Source organism: Pelophylax lessonae (genome assembly GCF_965119305.1).
Source record: "Pelophylax lessonae genome assembly, chromosome: 5".
NCBI lineage: Eukaryota > Metazoa > Chordata > Amphibia > Anura > Ranidae > Pelophylax > Pelophylax lessonae.
In genome coordinates, this window is record NC_138772.1 from 184241339 (window position 1) to 184264621 (window position 23283).

The 23283-nt window shown below is 43.9% G+C and overlaps 1 protein-coding gene across 1 annotated transcript in view; it reads left to right on the forward strand.

Annotated features, from left to right (window-relative positions):
• The window catches only part of EZH2 (enhancer of zeste 2 polycomb repressive complex 2 subunit), a 120825-nt gene that overhangs the window by 32378 nt on the left and 65164 nt on the right, over nt 1-23283 (forward strand). The window contains exons 2-3 of the mRNA XM_082258156.1: nt 8913-9036; nt 12072-12200. Of these exons, the coding sequence (XP_082114282.1) occupies nt 8920-9036; nt 12072-12200 (246 nt within the window). The 5' untranslated portion in view covers nt 8913-8919. The remainder of the gene's footprint in view (nt 1-8912; nt 9037-12071; nt 12201-23283) is intronic.

Here is a 23283-nt window from a genome sequence, read left to right on the forward strand (position 1 = left end):
ACTTTTCAAACTCTTTCCTAACGTTTTGCTAAAAAGAGAACACCCACCCACGCTGTTGTTTGCTCTTCCTTTTTTTTCATAATTTTTAATTGCCGGCATGTTGTGTTTTTTTTTTTCTTTCTTTTTTTTGTTAATATTTAGCTGTCAGCGGGGAACCCTCTGACAACTGATGAGTCATCTGTAGTTAAAGCGGAGTTCCACCCTAAAATGAAAGTTCGGTCCATCTTCTTGCTCCGGGTCACCTGATAAACAAATGGATAATCACAATTTTTTTTTTTTTTTTTTTTACTTACCTTGTTTAGAAGATAATATACTTGCCTTACTTACTCTTCCTCCCCTCGGCGGCCACGGCGATTCGTCACTTCCTGGCTTGCAATGATTCCTGGGAGCTGAACGTCATCGCTCCCAGGAATCAATGCCCCTGCACCGGCCCCGACGTCCGTTCCGGTGCAGGCGCCGTCATACCTTGCTAAACAGCTTCTGGGCATGGCCAGAAGCTGTGCAGGGATGACGCTGCAGACCCGGAAGTGACGGCGGGGACGGCGCAGTGCATCGTGGGACGGAAGAGGACGCAGAAGAGGATCGCGCTGGCTTCAAGCTGCCCACACCTGAGATGGCAGCGCTGGAGAAGACATTTTTAAGGTAAGTATTTCTTCTTGCAGGTAAGTGCAACCCGGGACAGTTCAGAGGCTATCCATTGTGGAATGTCCCGGGGGTATTTTTATGTATTTTTTTTTGGTTTTAGGTGGAACTCCGCTTTAAGGACGTGGTGGCCGGCTTCCTGGCCTGCTCCTTTAGCAACCAGCTCAATGCAATAAATTACCACATGGAAAAAATTTGGTAATAAAGCTCAATCAAACAAACACCGCATTCGTCATTTGACCCAAAATTTATAGTGAATTGCACTTTCAAAACTGATTTAACGCAAAAGCTATTTTACCGCATTTTATTTGCCGTTATTTAACTCTTCGTGACTTGATTCCAATCTCTGTAGCAGGATAGTGATAAAATAAAGGGAGGTTGATAGAACACTGACTATTTATCAATTTCTATGACCTAATTTGTGTTTTCAAATATCTGAACTGTAAGCCCCCGTTCACACTGGGGCGACCTGTCAGGCGACCTGGTCGCCTGACAAGTCGCCTCCCATACAGAAGCTATGGACTCGTTCTAATAGGAGCGACACAAGTCGCTCCGACTTAGAAAAAGGGTCCGGAGCTTCTTTGGGGCGACCTGGAGCGACCTGCATAGACTTCAATGTTATGAAGTCCTTGCCGGCCGCTCCGAGGTCGCGGTGCGAGCAGCGCGCCGCGACCTCTGTGGTCGCCTGGGGAAGTCGGATCGCCCCAGTGTGAACAGGGGCTAAAAGCTGTGCCTTAAAGATCCTGAAGGCAGAAAACTAGCCACCTTTATTACCTATAGGTTCCCAGCACCTGGTCTTTTCTGCATTACTGTGCTCTGCACTATCTCTGTGTGGAGGTGTCCAGCTTGATTGAGGCAGGCTTGTGCTCCCCAATACCAATTTCCCCCCTTTAATGATGGGTGATCATCTCTGATTGGTTGAGAATAATCAGAAAGCAGCGGTGGATGTAGAGACGCACAAAATTGTGAACAAATCCACAGCATGAATGAAGGCGATTTTTGTAATGCATGTCCTCAGGTACAGCTTCCTCTCCAGCAAGGAAACTGAGAGCAGCACAGCAGATCTTTTCCCTATGAGATCGCAACTCTATTTTTTTTTTGAGTTCCAGTTCACTTTAAGGTTTGGTTCACACTGGGGCGACTTGTCAGACGACTTAGTCATGAATCCATTTGGAGCGGCTTGCATTGACTACTATTAAAGAAGTCCCCTGCAAACCGCGCTCAAGTCGCTCTGTAGAGGGCGGCTTCAGAGTCTGACCTCATTGAATCTGCCCCAATGTGAACTGAGCCTAAAGGTAAATGTTGATCTGGAAGGATGGTTTAAGGTAATGCTTCTAAAATAGGACACTGAGAATCTAAAATTATAGTAATGCCAGGGAATGTTTGCTGGAACATAGTTCCAAAAATAACCAGGACACACGTCTTGAGTGGGAAACAGAAGACCTATTTGTACATTGTTTCTGTGAATCAAATAGGATGTGTTGTTGGCTTTACATAATCTTTTTTTCTTGCCTTGTGATTCATGGCTTTTTAATTGGAGCTTAAAATTTTGAAATAATGCTGATTGTACTGTGCTATTTTGTATGGAAGAGACAAAACCATATTTTAAGTTGAAGCTGTACAATATTGCTTTTCTGAAGCAATGTACAGCTTTAAATTAAAAGTGAACCCTGTTGCAGCACATTTGGGTGGGAGCTTGAATTTCACTGTAAGCTTTCATGCCCCAGTAGTAAACCATACCCAGCAACTATTCTTGTTGTAAAACCTAAAGGCGAAGTCCACCATTTGCGAAAATAAATTTATAAATGCACCCATTTTAATTTAAAAAAAATTTATATTTTATTTTTTTTAAACATTGGAGCCTGGAAAGCATTGCAACAATGATTACCTCTGACTCATGCAGTACTCTTTTTGCAGTGGTTGGTCCTTAAAGTGCAGATCTTCAGTCAAAGGTTGGAAGAACGTGTCAATAGATGAGCTAAAAATGGTGACATCCCCATACTTTAGTCCACTGAACTAGGAGTCCCTCTACCACAGTGGAAGATGGGACTTGTAGTTTTTTTATTTACGCATTCCGAATGATGTGGCCTTGTGGGTAGAGCCATGCACAGCTGCACCAATTTGTTTGCCAGGATTTTATTGCTTTGGGTGGTCCCACTGGAAGTAGAGTGGAGAAAACTCCACTTAAAGCATGTTAAGTAGAGGCACTGTACAGTATATCATACATCATCACCCTGGGAACTTTGATAAATGGCATCATTCTGTTAGCAGGATATTGTCCTTGATGTTAGGATAAGCCATCATACTTTAATTTTGAAAAGGGAACCAACCTGTGGCTTTGCTAGTACCAGCATGTGATTTGGCTAGGCAGATTGGAACGCAGGGGTGTCATTTGTGTTACATTTTTCTCATTGATGAATTACCTTTGCAAATGTATGAAACACTCATCTGTATTGTTTTTTGTTTTCTTTTTAATGATGGATAACATTTAATTATGAAATGGCTGTGAAATCCATGCACTATACTGTTGCTTGACAACAGCAAATCTTCCTGGTAACATGATAAAAAGTGTTTGTCTGAACATCATTTTTAACTGTCGCGTTTTCTGTGTATTGAGAAGTGTTTTTGCTGAAGGTCATATGCACATAAGTGCCTTGGCTCTTCTCTGCACATTGTTTCATAATAAAAAAAAAATAAGAACTTGTCAAAAAAAAAAAAAGCTACATAGAAAACCCTTATTTACTTGTTAGAAACATCTTATCTTGGAAGGTCAGTCCACCTTAAGCAGGTAGCTTTTGATGCAGTGCTACTGGCACAAAAAGGGGGATCTTTCCCGAAGGCCCTCTTTGCACTAACTCTTCAACCCTCATTCTGACTGAAAGTTCTCAGTGCTGGAAAAACGAATGATCCATTAAACCCTTCAAGACCGCAATACGCATAAATACGTTATGGCTTTGAAGTGGTTTACGATTGAAGCTATCAGCCATAACCCTGGTTTTTATTTTTATTTTTTTTTCAGCTGACGGCTGGCTTTTTTAATGAAAGCATTCCGAGCGGCTCATGAGCCGCTGGAACGCCTTCAGAAGCAGTGGGAAGGGACAACCCTCCCGTCGCTCGCCCGAGAAACGAGCTGACGGTGCTGCCAGCTGGTCCCAGAGATGATTAAAGAGTAGATTGTCTTTGATCGACTGTATGGCCTTGGGGGACCACCGCAATGTCATGACGTCCTTTCTGGTCCATGGGCTGCTTATAAACTGATTGCATCATCACTTTCCTGCTCTCACTGTCACACAGTGATGATGCTGCACACCTGACTATATCAATCACCTGATGGGTTGCAGTCCTCGCCCTTGCGTTTGTGCTCCAAGGTGCATCCCTGCTAGCAGTCTTCTGTTCTCCGTGTTCCTTCGTGTATGACCTGGCTTGGCTGATGACTCTTTTTGGTCTCGACCCCGAATCCGCAGGCCACCCTGCATCAGCAGACTACCTGCTTCTGGACTCGAACCCGGCTTGAATGACTACCTTCTTCTGGACTTGCCGCTTCCACTCTTGCTGTGCGTTTATTGTTTGCTCCAATAAACTGCTTTATTTTACCTGACTCCCCGTGTGGTCTGGTTTCCCGGCACCTTGACAATCAGTGCCTTGGACTATAGCCCCGGCACCACTGATCAATGTATTTTGACAGCTTGGAAGGCCCCCCCACTGTCCGAATACAATGACTCAGTGGGAAGAATTCCCTCATCTACATTGAATATGTGGATCGAGGAATCTGGTAATTTTTTTACATTGGGGACATTGTCACCCATGTTTAAAAAAAAAAAAAAAAAAAAAGAGTTGAGGAAATAAAAAAAAAAAAAAAATTAAAGTTACACTAAAGCACTCAAAATCCTTCAACCCCACCCCCACAAACATACGCATGTATGAACGTAAATGCACATGTTGGTGCCTATGCACAAAAACATCCCTTGCGCTACACGTTGCATCTCGCCATGGCTGTGTCCAGAAATGCTAGGAGGTGTTTTTCAAAGTGATTTCTCAGCAAAATAAACAGGAAGACATAAGATGGATGGATGGCTGTGTTTTGTGTTGGGGGGGGGGGGGGGGGAAGAATACAACAGCACTTTTGGTTTGTGGTGCTCAGATGCAGTTTAGTTACGCTTTAAAGATGTTCCACCCTCTTTACTTTCACACACAAGGTGGAATTTCCTTGTAGCGGTCACCTCTGCAGGGTATTTGTCTGAACTTGCAGCTTTATCCTGAAGCCCTTTTTGGTTTTGCCAAAACTCCTAAGGCCCCTTTTACACTTTTGTGACCTGAAAATCGCACAATTTTGACACGACTTTGACTGGACTTGAAGCAATGCCTATGTAATCTTGAGATCTACGGACCGCAAGTCGCATCAAACCAGACCAAGTAGTGCAGGGACTACTTTGAAGTCGCACCGATATGAATGGTACTCATTGGAAATCACGGGGTACGACCTGTCATGCAACATAGCAGTCTTAAGTGGCAGGACAAGTTGCACAAGTTTGAAAGGGGCCTAAACTCGACACCAAAGACGCCTATGTGTCCATGTACATGTAGTCTTTTAGCAGAGTTTAGGTGAGGTGAAACCTGCCTCTCCTGAACGGAAAATAATCTCGTTCAGCATACGAACATTTTGGCCGTGGGAAAACGCAAATCATGGTAGAAATGTTTTGCATTTTTGTCACGTTTTGCTTTCCTATGGCCAGGCCAGGCTAGTGTACATGTAGCCTTGGGTAGTTTCTGGTTTTCACCTCAATTAGGACATTGATTTTTCTGGTCCTTTGCCTGGCTCCAGTTAACCAAGTGGGAATTTCTCTCCTTTGTCTGGCTGTCATCTCTCACTACTTCTTTTAAAAAGATCGATTTATTTTTGTTATGGATTGTCCAGTATGAGTTAACAGGCTAGGCTCCTTGTTCTACCATACCTTGCTGGCTCAGGTAGACCATCATACAAACGTATAGCCTCAAGGATGGAATTCCACCTTTTCCTGTCAAGGTGCACTCTGCTAGATCTGTGAGCACTCCTTTTATTTTCAGCATCAAGCAACTGTTAGCTTTTTGCAGGTCTGCCATCTGATTTTCTTTTTACGCATTCTTCAAATTGTAGGAAGAGGTTACAGGATTCCGCCAGGAAGCGGACACTGCTCACGGCTAGTCACAGGAAGTAAGACATTTCCTGATCCGCAGCTGCACAGATCGGGAAATGTCTCATTGCCTTTGATTAGCCGTGTGCAGTGTCCGCTTCCTGGCGGGATCAGGCAGGTAGGATCCCAAACACTGCAGGGCCCATCTCTCCTGGAGAGTGTACTGAGCTGTAGGTGCGCTCCACTGTGTATATACTGACATGTATGGAGGGTGTACTGAGCTGTAGGTGCACTCCACTGTGTATACTGACATGTATGGAGGGTGTACTGAGCTGTAGGTGCGCTCCACTGTGTGTATACTGACATGTATGGAGGGTGTACTGAGCTGTAGGTGCGCTCCACTGTGTATATACTGACATGTATGGAGGGTGTACTGAGCTGTAGGTGCGCTCCACTGTGTATATACTGACATGTATGGAGGTTGTACTGAGCTCTCGGTGCACTCCACTTGCACTGGGTATACTGAAATGTACGGATGGTGTGTGGAGCTGTATGTGCGCTCCACTGTGTATACTGACATGTATAGGTGGTGTGCTACACGGTGTATACTGATGTGTATTGAGAGTTTACTGAGCTGTATGTGTGCTGCACTGTGTGTACTGACATGTATGGAGGGTGCGCTGCACTGTGTATATTATATTGACATGTATGGACGGTGTACTGAGCTGTATGTGTGCTGCACTGTATTTTCTAATATGTAAACAAATAATGCATTCTGATTGCAGGCCAATTAATCGGCTGAACAACTAATCGATTATGAAAATAGTTGATAACCATTTTCATAATCGATTAGTTGTCAATTAGTTGTTTTAGCCCTAATCAACATGTACAAATACATAAGTGGTCCATACCGTGAATTTAGTGTTGACACTTCATCACAAAGGACAAGGGGGCACTCTTTACATCTAGATGAAAATAGATTTAATCTCCAAATATGGAAAGGCTTCTTCCCAGTAAGAGTTGTGAAAATGTGGAATGGAATACCTCAAGAGCTGGTTTTGGCCAGCTTAGTAGATTGCTTTAAAAAAAGGTCTGGATTCTCTCCTAAAGGTACATAATAATACTGGATACTATTTTTTTTTTTTCCCCTGCTGGAGCAAATTGGATAATGCTTTACTGGGTTTTTTTTTTTTTTTTACTTTACTTCCTCTGGATTTACTGTGGGTATGGGATTGTATAAAAATTCCCCCCCCCTTTTTTTTTTTATTGGTTGAACTAGATGGACGTAGTCTTTTTTTTTTTTTCAACCTGACTACTTATGTAACTCTGAGTTTGATTATGCTCTTGTTACTGCGTCTCTACAAAACTGAGACGTAGTGGGAAGGGTTAACAAGGGCTTGCCTACAGTTTTTTTTTTTTTTTTTAGTTTTGTTAGTGTCAAATCCTAGGCGGCAGTATAACCTGACAGTTGAGACCTCTTCTGTCTCCGAGCAAAGGAGTAGTGTTCTATCTTATAAGTTCTGTTTTTCAGGTTTTCATAGATTCTGCTGGAACATTTAGGGTATACTCTTGTGTTCTCAGACCTTACCTACTGAGTGTGTCGTGTTGTTTTTTTTTTTTTTTCCTTCATTGGTTAAAAAAAAAAAAAAAAAAGTGTGTGTGTGTGTGTGTGTGTATATATATATATATATATATATATATATATATATATATATATATATATATATATATATATATATATATATATATATATATATTTCATTATTAGTGCGATACCAAAAAGGTACAGTCTATTTAGTGAGTGCATGTTTCAGATTGTGTTTACCTTAAAGTGACTTTTTTTTTAATGCAACTTTATGCATTTTTACACGTCTGTTCCATAATTTTATATTTTGAACTGGGAAGGTGGGTAGGGGTCTCAGAAGGAAGTGAAGCTGTGCTAGATTGTGTACCATTACTATTGTGTAGCTTGCAATTAGAAAATATGGTTCAAAAGTTCTTTTAGGTTCCTTTCACACGCTCCGCCTTCTGTTGCGGACCGTTCTCTGCTCAGCGGGGATCTATCCGCTGAGCAGGCGGATGTCGGCTCCGTCTTCACACTGTGTGTGCAGAGAGGGAGGTGTCAGAGCCCCGCTGCTCTTTATGGGGAATCTGATGAGAGCCTACCGCCTGTCCGCTCTCATCCGATCCGATTCACTGGATGGATGGAAAATAGGGTTTCTATCCGTCCGGATTTCACGGACAGGATCGAATGCAAATGGCAGCAGGTGTCAGCGGACATGTCTCCGCTGACATCTGCTGCCCCATAGGGATGCATGGAGGATCCGATCAGATCCGCCTAAAAAACTGACAGGCAGATCGGATCGTTAGTGTGAAAGAGGCCTTACCCAAAACAAGATTTAGTCAAGATGATCTCTTCTATAGATTTATCTTGAAAAGAAAAAAAAAATGAATTGTTATACATTGTTTTAAAGTTAGGATACAAAATCTTCCCTGTATATCATCCTAAGGCTTGCATTGGTGTTCAATTAAGGTACTCCATTCATTTAAGCTGCTATAGCACCAGAGAGGATCTAAAACATACCTTTTATCTTTTTTTTCTTGCTGAAGATCACGGTGCACAATAGTGCATTACAATGCATTGGGGGGCAATTCAAAATGAAATTCAACACCGCGCACCAACACACGTTTTATGTTTTACCGCAACACAGTGTTGGAAAGGGACCCTGAAGGTAGAACAATTTAGTCAGCAAAATGGCATATGCTAAATGGCTACAAATCCATAAATCGTTGGATTGTGACTTCTGAGAAGTGAATTTGGATTGGGTGCTATGCAGTTACATTTAGAATTTGGAATTGAGCACACAATCTCTTTTGTTAAACAAGGCTGTAGCTGTAACTCCAAATGATGTGGTTTGCATTAAATTAATTGGCAATCTAGCAAAATGGAAAAATATATTTGAGAACCCAGTCATCTACATGTGACTTTGAGATGCGCTAAATTATATGGGCATCTTGCTACTGATGTTGCATGGTCAGCATGTGTCCTTATTTAGTATAACAATTGTATAACATTGGAAATCTGATGTCCTAAATATATTGTGTTATGTGTTTATCCTAAATGAGTGTATGTAAGTCATGAATGTTTTTTCTCTGTAGGATAATCATGGGCCAGACGGGTAAGAAATCTGAGAAGGGACCAGTATGCTGGAGGAAGCGGGTGAAGTCCGAGTACATGCGCTTGCGGCAGCTCAAGCGGTTTAGACGAGCGGATGAAGTAAAGGTACATACATAAAAGTGGAATAGATATGGTGCTGGGAGATGTAGAAAATTACATTAGGACATAGTGTTTTTTTTACCTCGTTATTATAACCTACGTAAGGCCTACGAATGCATTTAACCTAAATGTGAACAGTAAGTGTGATTAGATAAAAATTTGAGCAGGTTTAAGAGTCGGTTCACACTAAGGCGACACGACTCCTTACTACTTCGGGGGCGACTTGTGCATTACCATGCACCATGATTGCAGGGACTTCACATAATGGAAGTCTATGCAAGTCGCTCCGAGGTCGCCCCGAAGTAGTACAGGACCCTTTTTCTAAGTCGGAGCGACTTGTGTTGCTCCTATTAGAACGGGTCCTGTAGCGGTCAATGGACCGCGAGGGAGCGCGACTTGTCAGGCTGACAAGTCGCGCTAGTGTGGACTGGCTCTTATAGTTTCCAGTTCCAGTGGGTTAATTTTCTACCTGGCTTTGACAGTTCATTAAATTTACACCAATATTATTATTATTTTTTTTTTACAAGATTTATATAGCAATATGTTTATAGCATTTGCTTTTACAAAATACAGGTGATGGCGGTCCAAAAGTGTAATGGGTCTTCCCGAAGCCTCACTAGTCTGATTTTTGGACTGGTTTCACATCTGTGCCACCAAACTGTGGACCTCAATAGAGAATGACCTTACAACCTCAGTCCTCACAGCTTCCCCTGGACATCTCCTCACTTGGGGTATCTAAATCTAGTCTGGGACAGCTCTCCAGAGAGAGCTTTCCTTCCAGCAAAAGGTTTCAGGTTCAGACTCTTCAGTTCAGAAGTTGTGTGATGCTCTGCTTATACACGCGTATTGGGGCTGATGATAGTCTCCTTTGAGACACTTCATTCCAGGCATCTGCAACGCAGCATTTTTGTCATTGTGGGACAAGTCAGTCCTGTCTCTTGACAGCTCAAATAGGTTGACACCAAGAACCTAGCTATCCCTTGCTTGGTGGGTCAAAATCTGGCTTTGGACTCAGGAAATTCCTTTCTTCCTATCTTTTGGAATATTTTTAGAGAGGCCAACCTGACGGGCTGGGGAGGAGTCCTGGGCACCTTGTCAGTGCAGGAGGCTTAGTTGTTGGAGTAATCTGATTTCTTGTTAAGCACCCTGAAGCTTGGGTAATTGATTTCCCTTGAATGTTTCACCAACCTGTTGGAGGGTCATCAAAATAAATTCAGTTGCACAACACCACAGCAGTGGCCTACATCCACCATTAGGGAGGAACCAGGAGTGTCACTGTGGCAAAAGAAGTAAACCGAATCCTGTCCCAGGCAGAAATTCATGTTCCAGCCTTGTCAGCCATGTACATCCCAGACCATTTGGCAGGCAAATTTCTTCAGCCGGTAGTGCCTCTATTTTGGATGAGTTGTCCTTGCAGTTGGAGGTGTTCCAGAACCTGTTTCGCAGATGGGGGATGCTGGATGCAAACCTCCTGACCATCCTCGCATTCAACAACAAGCTTCAAAGGTTTGCATTTAGGTACAGTGGTTCCCCTGGTGGAAGCAGTGGATACTCTGGTGGCTCTGTGATATCAACACAGCTTGATTTGTGCATTTCCTCCCCTAAAACCCCTTCATTGTCTGCTCAGCAGGATGGACATGGAGCACATTTCAGTGATCCTTATTGCCCCGGACTGTCCCTGGTTATTGTAGTATGCTAACCTGGTAAGATTATTGCACATGCTTCTTAGGCACTGGCAGATCTTCAGAATCTTCTGTCCCATGGGCCAATTTGCCATCCTGCGTCTAGGTTGCTGACGTTACCAGTGTGGCTGTTGAAGCCCAGGTTTTAAGGGACAAGGACATCTCTGAGTTTGATTCCTATGATGCTTTAAGTAAATCTAAAGGCAAAACTTTTTGGTTTTTGGAGTTTTTTTGGAAGAACACTAGTATTACAGAGACTTTTGGGTTCTTTGAGATACCAGTGTAGTGGGTACAATCTGTACTATTTTTTATTTATTTTTTTTATGTTTTGGGGCGACCTCTTCAAAACCTCTTGCATACGTAAAGGGATGCTAGTGCTGTAGCTTTTCACTTTTAACAACTGATGTTTGGGTTAGGGATAGACCAATATGTTTTTTTCAGGGCCGATACTGAAATTTTGGTCACAACATATCGGTATCGGCCGATATTTTGTACATTTAAAGTTTTGAAAAATAAAGACAATTTTTGACACAAATCTGGTACTGAACATGTTAATTTTTGTTTAATGCTTAACGACTGGCTTGCTGTGGTGGGTGGCTGGCACCCTGTGGTGGGTGGCTGGCTGGTACATGGCCTGTGGGTGGCTGGTACAGGGCCTGTGGTAGCTGGCTGGCTGGCTCGCTGGTACAATGCCTGTGGCTGGCTGGTACAGGGCCTGTGGATGTGGGTGGGCTGGCTGGCTGGCACCTGGCTGCTGTGGGTGGGTGTATTGCTGTGATACACTCCCGCGAGACTAGTCCTGACTCCAAATGAGGCTGTCCAAGATGAGGGAGGCAGCCTAAGAAGGCAGAATGACGTCACAAAAATATCGGCAATATCGGCCTATCCCTAGTTTGGGTGTTTATTGAAGGCAGACTCTTCCGGTTAGTAGTACATTTGACAAGAGTTCTAGCAAGGCTTGAATAAATTTCTTTAGAATAGAAAAAGTAGGAATCTGCAGTTAAGTTTGTTAAAATTATTTTTTGTCACCCAATAATTGCTAATTAAAAGTTTTTGCAAAGTTAATGGGTTCTGTTTTCTTTTTCTTTTCTTTTCTTTTTGTAGGTGTATGAAATATGCATGTCTTATTTAATAAGGAAAGAGTGGGATATTGCATGTTCTAATCTCTCTTAACAACCATTCTGAATTTCTTTCAGATTTCTGGCAGACTGGTTGTTTGGTACTATGTTTGCCCATGATCTTAGCGTTATGTATTTTCTTATAAAATAAGAGTTGTTCTGCAATGTTTACAAAAATAAAAGCTGTTATTGCTGTTTGTCTAGTGCTGCTTTATTCATTTTCAACCACTCTGTTTTGCAGAGTATGTTTAATTCAAATCGGCAAAAAATTCTGGAGCGAACTGAAATTTTACACCAGGAATGGAAGCAAAGAAGAATTCAGCCTGTGCACATTATGACCTCAGTCAGCTCTCTTCGAGGAACAAGAGAGGTTTGTGTTTATACTTCCTGATATCACTTAGCCCCTTATTGTGATACTTATCACAATAGTAATTCATTTTATGTTTTTAATAAATAATTTAGGTCTTGATTTAGTCTCTGCTGCAATAGAGGTTGTTGTACTGAAGGAGAATGCTGTTGTTGAATGAATTTACTGTTCAAATAGAATCCTGGGTTGTACTATGCAGTTATCAGAATTATAACAGTATAGATAAAAAACATAATTTCTCTTTTGTTCAATGACGGACACAGCTCCTCATCTTCTTGACTACGTGGCTTATACTGCCCCCTACCAGATTTCCTCCCAGATCTGGACCAGGGCATCACTGAGCTCCTGAACAGTCAGAGGGGCAACCGGACAGCCGTCAGGTGGACCAAAGCATAATGTTCCAGAGGTGTTCTATTGGATTTAGGTCAGACGAGCATGGGGGGCCATTCAGTGGTATAAATTCCTTCATCCTCCAGTAAATAGTTGCATACTCTCACCACGTGAGGCCGGCCATTGTCATGCACCAGGAGGAACCCAGGACCCACTGCACCAGCGTAGGGTTTGACAATGTGTCCAAGGAATTCATCCCGTTTCCTAATGGAAGTCAGTGTGCCATTGTCTAGCCTGTAGATGTCTGTGCGTCCCTCCATGGATATAGATGTCTGTTTCTGATTGTTTGGTCAGAGACATTCACACCAGTGGCCTGCTGGAGGTCATTTTGTAGGGCTCTGGTAGTGCTCATCCTGCACCTCCTTGCACAAAGGAGCAGATATTGGCCCTGCTGATGGGTCAAGGACCTTCTTTGGCCCCATCCAGCTCTCCTAGAGTAACTGCCTGTCTCCTGGAATCTCCTCCATGCTATTGAGACTGTGCTGATGCAGCAAACCTTCTGGCAATGGCACGTATTGATGTGCCATCTTGTTGGACTGCCTGTGCAACCTCTATAGGGTCCAGGTATCGCCTAATGCTACCAGTAGTGACACTGAACCTAGCCAAATGCAAAACTAGTGAAAAACAGTCAAACGATAAGTATGGAAAAAAATGTCAGTGGCCTCCACCTGTAAAACCATTCCTGTTTTGTAGGTTGTCTCATTGTTGCCCTACTAGTGCACCTGTTAACTTCATCACCACCAAAGCAGCTGAAACTGATTAACAACCCCCTCTGCTACTTAACTAATCAGATCAATATCCCAGGAGTTTAAATGACTTGATGCTATACTCGGATAAAAAAGTTTTCCTTTAATTTTTTTGAGCAGTGTATTTCGATAAATGGGGTTTCTCTTTCGTTCGTTGACAGACACCGCTCCTGATCTTCATAACCATTGGGTTATACTGGCCCTCTACCGGAGTAGGACACTAGGCAGAAAAATAATCTGGCTACGCCTATGGGCAGTCTAAGGGGGTATACTCCCTCTCTCTGCTATAGGTACTCAGGACATATTTCCTTGCTGGGATCTCTTGGTCCTGGAAATTTTTTCTTTTTAGATAGAACTTTTTCTCCTCTGGTTTTTCCTGTGAGATCTACAATCAACTGCCGCACCAATAGATCCAGTGGTCACCCTCGCCTGGGCAGTGCGCGCGCAGACTTTGCACATTCCTCAGCTCCGCGCTAGGTCAGCCGTGACATAGCCCCACTGGACGGGGGCTGGCAGTGTTTCTCCTGGCCAACAGCCCCTCATTTCGATGGCGAGGGGTTCATACCTGGTTACTGGTATGGTGAATAGCTGTCCCTCCCCCTGGAGGGTTTTGGGGTGGACTTGGGCCCCTCCTTGGGACGGTCGAACCCCTGGGTTCCCCTCCTTCCTACCAGGCAGCCCCCTTTCATCTGTCCCCCATCAAACACCCCCCCCATATATGTTAGGGCTGTGTGGGTGGTCTGTTCAACCTCCTGGGATGGGGGCAGGGCGCCATGCTGGCGATGGGGGGCCGAGGGGTGCGCGACCGGACGATTGGCTGTGTGTGGGGGGTGGCTCGAGAATTGTACATGGTAGGGGCTCCTGCCTGGGCCTGTCCTTAAGGCCTAGGGTTTCCCTCCTATGTCCCTGCAGGCCTTGTGGTGCCGCCATTTTGCTGTAGCCTGTGTGTTTTTATGCACGCTGGCCATGTTTGTGTAATCCGACGGCCATTTTGCGGTGGTTTGCCCTTGAAAAAAGCAGCAGCCGTGACAGTGGAGCCCTGTGGGTGGCGATTTCGGTGGTTGGAGCCCTTCCTCATCAACTGGTGCTGACTCCTAGATCTTTTCACTTCCTGATCACCACACTTGGAGTTCAGATTATCCTGGTGGCTGCAGTAGCCTATTTCTGCTGGGTGGTGAGTCTGGTGGGGTTCTCTCCCTCTCTGCTGAGGATCGCTTGGTGCTTGTGCCTGGCGACCAGGTGTTGCTGCCAGCACAGTGGGGGCTTTCCCTTTGCAGTGTTTTACCCCCTTAATGACCAGGCCATTTTTTGCGATCGGCACTGCGCTGCTTCAACTGACCATTGTGCAGTCGTGTGATGCCGTACCCAAATACAATAGATGTCCTTATTTCCCACAAATAGAGCATTCTTTTGGTGGTATTTGATCACCTCTGCGGTTTTTCGTTTTTGCACTATAAACAAAAAAAGAGCGCCAATTTTGAAAAAACACCAATATTTTCTACATTCCTAATAAAAAAAAATTAAAAATCAAATTTTTTTATCCGTTTAGGCCAATTTGTATTCTGCTACATATTTTTGATAAAGAAAATCCCAAAAAGTGTATAATAATGGGTTTGTGCAAAAGTTATAGCGTTTACAAACTACGGGATAGATTTATAGACTTTTTTTTTTATTTTTTATTTATTTATTTTTAATTATTATTAGTAATGGCAGCGATCAGCGATTTTTAATCGGATTTGCGGCGGACAACTCTGACACGAAGTGACACTTTTTGGGGACCAGTGACAATACAGTGATCAGTGCTAAATAATATGCACTGTTACTGTATAAATGACACTGGCAGGGAAGGGGGTTAACACTGGGGGGTGATCGAGGGATTAAATGTGTTTCCTAGATGTGCTTACTGTGTGGAGTATGGATTGACCAGAGGCAGAGAGAGATCAGTGATTCATCTTGGCTAAATCACACGATCTTTCCCTGCCTCTCTGACAGGAGAGAGCCCTCTTACGTTGTTTACATACCAGACGGCTCTCCTGTCAGTTTTGCTGAAGATCGCGGGAAGCCGGCGGTGACCGAGCCCGCTCCTCCCATGGTTTGCCTCCCACTGTGTCTAATCCCAAACCGTGTGCACATAAACACGTAGCTCTACTGATTATACGCAGCCGAGCGCCCTGCCGCAGTAAATCTGCGCGGGGCGATCGGCAAGTGGTTAAAGGTCTCACAGGGGGGAAGAGTACCTTTACTTCCACAGGCTACTAAGGGCAAGTAACCTCGTCGTAGACATAGGCCCCCCTTCTCGGCTCATACGTTTTATCGTCCCTCAGTGTTGACTGACAAGGGCTTTTAGACTTTCAGGGCCGCCTCTGGAGGATCTGAATGAACCTGGTCTGGCAAGCCGAGAGCGGGCTTCTCCAGATCCACAGACAAGGCTCCTTCAGCATGTAGGTGCGTCCTCACCGTATCGGGGGTAGGGGGAGGTTTTCGCTGGTTCCCAGACCTGTGGACTTCCTTGGTACAAGACAAGTGGGTCCACAAAGTCATTCGGCCCAGGTACAAGATCGAGTTTGGGGCGGCAGTACCAGACCTGTTGCTTTAAGGGGTGATTTGTCCCGGTTCTGACTTCGGAACATTTTTAGGGTTTTTACTCTCACTTGTTTACAGTTCCCAGGAAGGAAGGCAGGGTGTGTCCAATCTTGGACCTCAAGGCGCTGAACTACTTTGTGCGGGTGCAGAAGTTCACAATGGAGTCCATTCTCACGGTGATGACATCTCTGTGTCAGTGGGATATTCTTGCCTCTATCGACATCAAGGATGCTTACCTCCACATTCCAATATGCTCTGGTTACCAGTGCTCCCTCCCTCGCTTTGCCGTGGGAGAGGAGCATTATCATTTTGTGGTGTTATCCTTTTGGTCTTGCTTCTGCTCCTCAGGTCTTCTCAAAAGTGTTTTGACAGTTATCACCGCGGATGCCAGCCTGTCCAGTTAGGGAGGCGTTCTCTGCAAACCTTCTGCTCAGGGAATCTGGACACTGGAAGAGTCCAGACTACTGATCAATGTATTGGAACTCCAATTGATCAGACTGTGTCTGGACTATTAGATCAATCATCTTCAGAGATGTCCAGTGCGCATTCAATAGGAAAATGCCATGGCTGTGGCTTATTTCAATCACCAGGGGGGCGCAAGAAGTGTCCTGGCGGCTCAGGAGGTAACTGGCATTCTAAGGTGGGTAAAACGGTTCTTTCCAGCCCTCTCCGCCGTACACATTCCCTGGGTGGAAAACTGGCAGGCGGATTACTTCAGTCGGCAGGCGTTGGACCAAGAGGAGTGGCTCGATTGTTGACCATCCTTCAACGGGGGTTGAACAGAAATTGTCCTTGAGTACCATCAAGGGCCAAGTGTCTGCTTTGGCAGTCTTATTCCAATGACCCTTGGCCGCACACTCCCTGGTGCGTACCTTTTTTCTCTGTACAGCATTTGGTTCCTCCAGTGCAGTCTCCGTTGCTGCCTTGGGACCTCAATTTGGTGCTTTCGGTCCTCCAGAAGCCTCTCTTTAAGAATCTTCGGGAGCTTCCTTGCTTACATTGTCTCTGATTTTTTAATTTGAATGAAGATATTGTTTTTTGCCTTTCCTGTGTCCCAGGCCTAAACATCAGAAGAAAATTGCCTTGCATGCCTTGGATGTGGTCCGGGCAATTAGGGCGTACTAGACCGCTATGGAGTCTTTTAGGAAGTCAGACTTGTGTATTTGTTCTCACTGATGGGCCTGGAAAGGGTTGTCCGTTTCCAGCATTGCCTGATGGATCAGACAGACGGTTATTCAGGCCTTTTTCATTAGGGGTCAGGCTCCTCCTTTCCCTTTCAAGGCGCACTCTACTCGGGTGCTTGGTGCCCCCTGGGCCTTCCGTCATCTGGCGTCAAAGACACAGGTTTTAAAGGTGGCCACCTTGTCGTCGCACACTTTCACAGAGTTTTATAAAGTGGATGTGTTTGCATCTGCGGATGCTTCTTTTGGCCACAAGGGTTTTCAGGCTGCTGTTTAAAGGACCTGATCCTCTTTGAGGGTGTATTGTTTTTTCAGGTGGGCTCCAGTTGCTTTGGTTGGGCTTCTGTTGCCTAGTTGGCTTCTGTTTAGCCTTGGGAATGTTTTTGCTGGTTCCCACCCCTCATATTAAACACTGCTTTGGGACGTCCCAATGGTTATGAGTATCAGGAGCTGTATCCGTCAATGAACGAGAGGAAATGGGATTTTTGACTTACCGTAAAATCAATTTCTCTGATGTTCATTGACGGACACAGCACCCACCCCCCCCGTGGAGTTGTAATTCTTCTGACACTGCTTGTAACAAAACAAGGTACCTATTGCAGAGAGAGGGAGTATGCACCCCTGGGACTGCCCATAGGCGTAGCCAGATTTTTTTTTTCTGCCTAGTGTCCTACTCCTGTAGGGGGCAGTATGACCCAATCGTTGTGAAGATCAGGAGCTTTGTCCGTCAATAAACATCAGAGAAATGCATTTTACGGTAAGTCAAAAATCCCACAGATCCTTCTCTCCTCTCCTCTCGCTCCTGGTTTCTCCTCTTCTCTGTGTGCCACTTCCTATGGTGAACATTGAGTTTGTTGATTTTTAATTTATCAGTAAATGGGGGTGCACAAACTATGTAAACGTTGCATTGGAAAGAATTACAGAAAAAAAGCTCTTTATTTTTTTAATCACTTGCCGACCAGCTGCCGCCGATATACGGCGAAAGGTCGGCAGGTTCCTGGGGGCGCGTGCCCATTAGCTAGCAGGGAAGTTGAGGCGCGGGGTCGGGGCTGTAAACACAGCAGACTGTTGTTCTCTCAGTAATCCTCACAGGGCTCCTGTGTTCCTCCTATATAGGAACACGGGTCCCTGTGCTGATTCCATAAGCCCCCCCCCTACAGTTACAAAACACCCCCTAGACTCACATTTAACCCTTAGATCGCCCCTGGGTTAACTCTTTCCCTGCCAGTGTCATTAGTACAGTAACAGTGGATATTTTTAGCACTGAATACTGTAGTTATGTCACTGGTTCCCCCAAAAATGTCAGGTGTCCGATCTGTCCGACGCAACGTTGCAGTCCTGCTAAAAATCGCTGATCGCCGCCATTACTAGTAATAAAATAAATAAAAATGACCTAAATCTTTCCCCTAGTCTGTAAATGCGATAACTTGTGCGCAAACCAATCAAAATGCGCTTACTTGGATTTTTTTTTTACCAAAAATATGTAGCAGAATACAAATTGGCCTAAAATGATGTAAAAAATTTGATTTTTTTTAAAAAAAAATGTTTTTATTGGGAATATTATATAGCAAGAAGTAAAAATAGTTTTTTTTTTTTCCAGAATTGACGTTTTTTTTTTTTGTATGTAGCGCAAAAAATAAAAATCACAGAGGTGATCAAATACCACCAAAAGAAAGCTCCATTTGTGGAAAAAAGGACATCAACTTTATTTGGGTACAGCGTAGCACGACCGCGCAATTGTCAGTTAAAGTAATGCAGTGCCGAATCACTAAAAATGTCCTGGTCACTAATCTTCTGGTCCAGAAGTGGTTAATTTAGTTTTAAAGCGATAGTGATTAGTACGTACAGGTAAGCCTATAAGGCTTGCCTCTAAGTAAGATGAAAATCTTCTAAACAGGCACCGTTTAGGAGATATTCACACTGGATGCAGCCAGAGACATTGCTGCCATGCCCTACCTTAGAACACCGTACAAGTACCAAGAGCTCCCGTGCACATGTACGGGAGTGACGACATTGCAGCGCCGATCACCCTCACAGCCGGAGTCCACGAACCTGGAAGGAAGACAGGGGAAGATGGAAGCATTGTCAGCAGTGACAGCTCGCCGCTGGAGGACTCGTTCTATCTTAAGTATTTCATAATGTGCTACTATGCGATGCATACTAATACATTATGCAGTTGTCCTACAGGGGAATTTTTTTTTTTTTTTTTTTTTTTAATAAACTGCAGCGGTTTACAACTGTGAAGTTTTGAGAAGAAAAAGGATGAATTTCATGTCAGAGATTCTTTTATTTCTGTTATTTGAATCCTCAAAACAGACCGGTTTTTGCCTAAGTCATCTCCTCTGACCTAACGGCATCGGATGCTTTAATGTCGTACATCTCCTTTCTATTCTGCATACTTATTGATTAGTGGTCTGTGATGGGTCATTCTGCAGTTGTTGCGAAAAAATATATATATATTATTTATTTTTATAAGTTAGTTGTCTTTGTGGCCTTAATCTGACAAAGCCCTGTGTGTGCCAGGGATGACTACAGCTTTGAAGTAGATAAAGCCATGGCTTCAAAGTTAAATGACAGTTTGAATGCGCTTATTGCTAAATTTTTCCCAGTTTCACATTAGTTCCCAGGGCAAGTCCTGCCCAGCCTATAGTTAGAGGACTGGTACAATATGCACTAAGCAAATTGTTTTTAATGGCTGAGGATAGTGTAATTAACGCACGCTACTCATACATAATTCAGTGAGCAAAGTTCATGTTATTAATTACTTATGCTCTTTTCTATATATAAAAAAAAAAAGATATGCCACCTGCTATCCTTTTTATTTAGTGAGGTAAAGTGTTCAACTGGTGTGTGTGTATGTGTGTGTATGTATGTATGTATATATATATATATATATATATATATATATATATATATATATATATATATATGTATTAGTGCTATGCAAAAGTATTCAGCCCCCTTGAACTTTTCGACCTTTTGCCACATTTCAGGCTTCAAACATAAAGATATAAAACTAATTTTTTTGTGAAGAATCAACAAGTGGGACACAATCATGAAGTGGATCGAAATTTATTGGATATTTCAAACTTTTTAACGACTTAAGCCCCGGAAGATTTTACCCCCTTCCTGACCAGGGCCTATTTTGCGATTCGTCACTGCGTGAATTTAACGGACAATTGCGCGGTCGTGCGACGCTGTACCTAAAAAAAAAAAAAGTGTGATTTTTTTGATCATGCGCTATAAACAAAAAAAGAGCGTAAATTTTGCAAAAATAACAATATTTTTCACATTTTTTTTATATGAAATTCCCCCCCAAAAAATTGTAAAAATCTAAATTTTTTAGGCCAATTTGTTTTATGCTACATATGTTTGGTAAAAAAAAAATCGCAAAAAGCGTATTTTGATTGGTTTGCGCAAAAGGTATTGCGTTTACTAACTAAGGGAAAGATTTTTGTCATTTTTGTTGTTTTTTTTTTTTTTATTTTGCGGGACTGCGACATTGCGGTGGATAGATCGGACCCTTGACTGACATTTTTTACACTTTTGGGGTTACCAGTGACATCACTACAGTAATCAGTGCTATACATATGCACTGTTACTGTAAAAATTACACTGGCAGTGAAGGGGTTAACTTTTTCTGAGAGGGAGGGGTTAAGTGTGTCCCTAGGGGCGTGATTCTAACTGTGATTGGATGTGGCTACTGGTGTAAGAACAGAGATCAACGGTCCTACATAGCAGAACCGTATGATCTCCATTCTTACACAGGGAAGAATGACAGGCGGCTTTGTTTACATTAGCCGCCTGCCTTTCTCGCGGTGTAACGGACGATCGCGAGTGGTCCGCCGGGCACACACACGCGGGTCCGTGACCGAGCGGGAGCGCGCCCCCGGCCTCTAGAGCCTCACAGGCTAGCGGCGTAGCCCTACGTTGCTTTACCTGTGAGGGGCTGACCGTCGCAGTAAATAGTCGTGCGGCGATCGGCAAGTGGTTAACAACTAAAAAACTGAAAAATTGGGCGTGCAAAATTATTCAGCCCCCTTAAGTTAATACTTTGTAGCGCCGCCTTTTGCTGCGATTTACAGCTGTAAGTCGCTTTGGGTACGTCTCTATCAGTTTTGCACATCGAGAGACTGAAATTTTTGCCCATTCCTCCTTGCAAAACAGCTTGAGCTCAGTGAGGTTGGATGGAGAGCGTTTGTTTCCAGTTCTTTCCACAGATTCTTGATTGGATTCAGGTCTGGACTTTGACCTTGGCCATTCTAACACCTGGATATGTTTATTTGTGAACCATTCCATTGTAGATTTTGCTTTATGTTTTGGATCATTGTCTTGTTGGAAGACAAATCTCCGTCCCAGTCTCAGGTCTTTTGCAGACTCCATCAGGTTTTCTTCCAGAATGGTCCTGTATTTGGCTCCATCCATCTTCCCATCAATTTTAACCATCTTCCCTGTCCCTGCTGAAGAAAAGCAGGCCCAAACCATGATGCTGCCACCACCATGTTTGACAGTGGGGATGGTGTGTTCAGGGTGATGAGCTGTGTTGCTTTTACGCCAAACATAACGTTTTGCATTGTTGCCAAAAAGTTCGATTTTGGTTTCATCTGACCAGAGTACCTTCTTCCACATGTTTGGAGTGTCTCCCAGATGGCTTGTGGCAAACTTTAAACTACACTTTTTATGGATATCTTTAAGAAATGGCTTTCTTCTTGCCACTCTTCCGTAAAGACCAGATTTGTGCAGTATACGACTGATTGTTGTGCTATGGACAGAGTCTCCCACCTCAGCTGTAGATCTCTGCAGTTCGTCCAGAGTGATCATGGGCTTCTTGGCTGCTTCTCTGATCAGTCTTCTCCTTGTATGAGCTGAAAGTTTAGAGGGACGGCCAGGTCTTCGTAGATTTGCAGTGGCATGATACTGCTTCCATTTCAATATTATCGCTTGCACAGTGCTCCTTGGGATGTTTTAAAGCTTGGGAAATCTTTTTGTATCCAAATCCGGCTTTAAACTTCTCCACAACAGTATCTCGGACCTGCCTGGTGTGTTCCTTGTTCTTCATGATGCTCTCTGCGCTTTAAACGGATCTCTGAGACTATCACAGTGCAGGTGCATTTATACGGAGACTTGATTACACACAGGTAGATTCTATTTATCATCATTAGTCATTTAGGTCAACATTGGATCATTCAGAGATCCTCACTGAACTTCTTGAGAGAGTTTGCTGCACTGAAAGTAAAGGGGCTGAATAATTTTGCACGTACCCGAGCCCCGCTACTGCGTCCATTGACACAGACAGCAGTACTCGGCCCTGCCCCGCACTCCCTCTTCACTGGCTTTGAATGGCTCCAAGTGCCCCAGCAAAGCCAGTGAGACCTGGAAGTGAGGGGAGAAAAGAGCTGCAGACATGCACAGCACTGGATCAAATGAGGGCTCAAGTAAGTAAAAGAGGGGGCAGGTTTGTGAGGGGGGGGGGATACTGATACCTAAACATTTTTTACCCTATTGCAAAGAATGCATTAAGGTAAAAAAAGGTTTAGGCTTTACAACCACTTTCATACTTTAGGTCTCCTCCTCACCGCAACTCTGGGCAGAATAAGAAGTAGTAGACTGATGAGCTCATATCTCTGCACTCTCCTCCAGTCAGCAAGTCCTATGCACTGCAGCCCGTCATAAGCTCTGCTGTACATGGACTGCAAGAGGAGGATAGCAAGTCAAATCAGGATTCCTAATTTGGGCCTACTTCTCTTGTGGGTCCCAGTAGTGCACTTAGTTCTGCAATCCTGTGACCCATATTGAGCTCAAAGTGGGCTAAAGTCTACTGTTGGATGATGTCACTAAGCTGCTCCAGACTCTAGAGGAGTCCCGACTTTGTCAGGATCCACCCAGATTCCTGACCAGCACAATGGCTCAGCCTTGCAGCATGTCGTGAACCTGAGCCAGCTCCTCCCGCCCCCTCCCCCTCCATAGCCCAAAGTTTTAGTACTCACTGGAGGGGCAGAGCACAGAGCGGTGGAGGGGCAGGGGACCTGAAAAGAGGAGGTTCGCGGCCGCTCTGTGCACTTTCATTGCACAGAGCAGGTAAGTATAGACATGTTTGTTGTTGGGTTTTTTTTTTTTTTACTTTTACAATCACTTTTAAGCAGGTCATAGACAAGTCAAAAAATTAAAAGTTCTGTTCCAAAAACA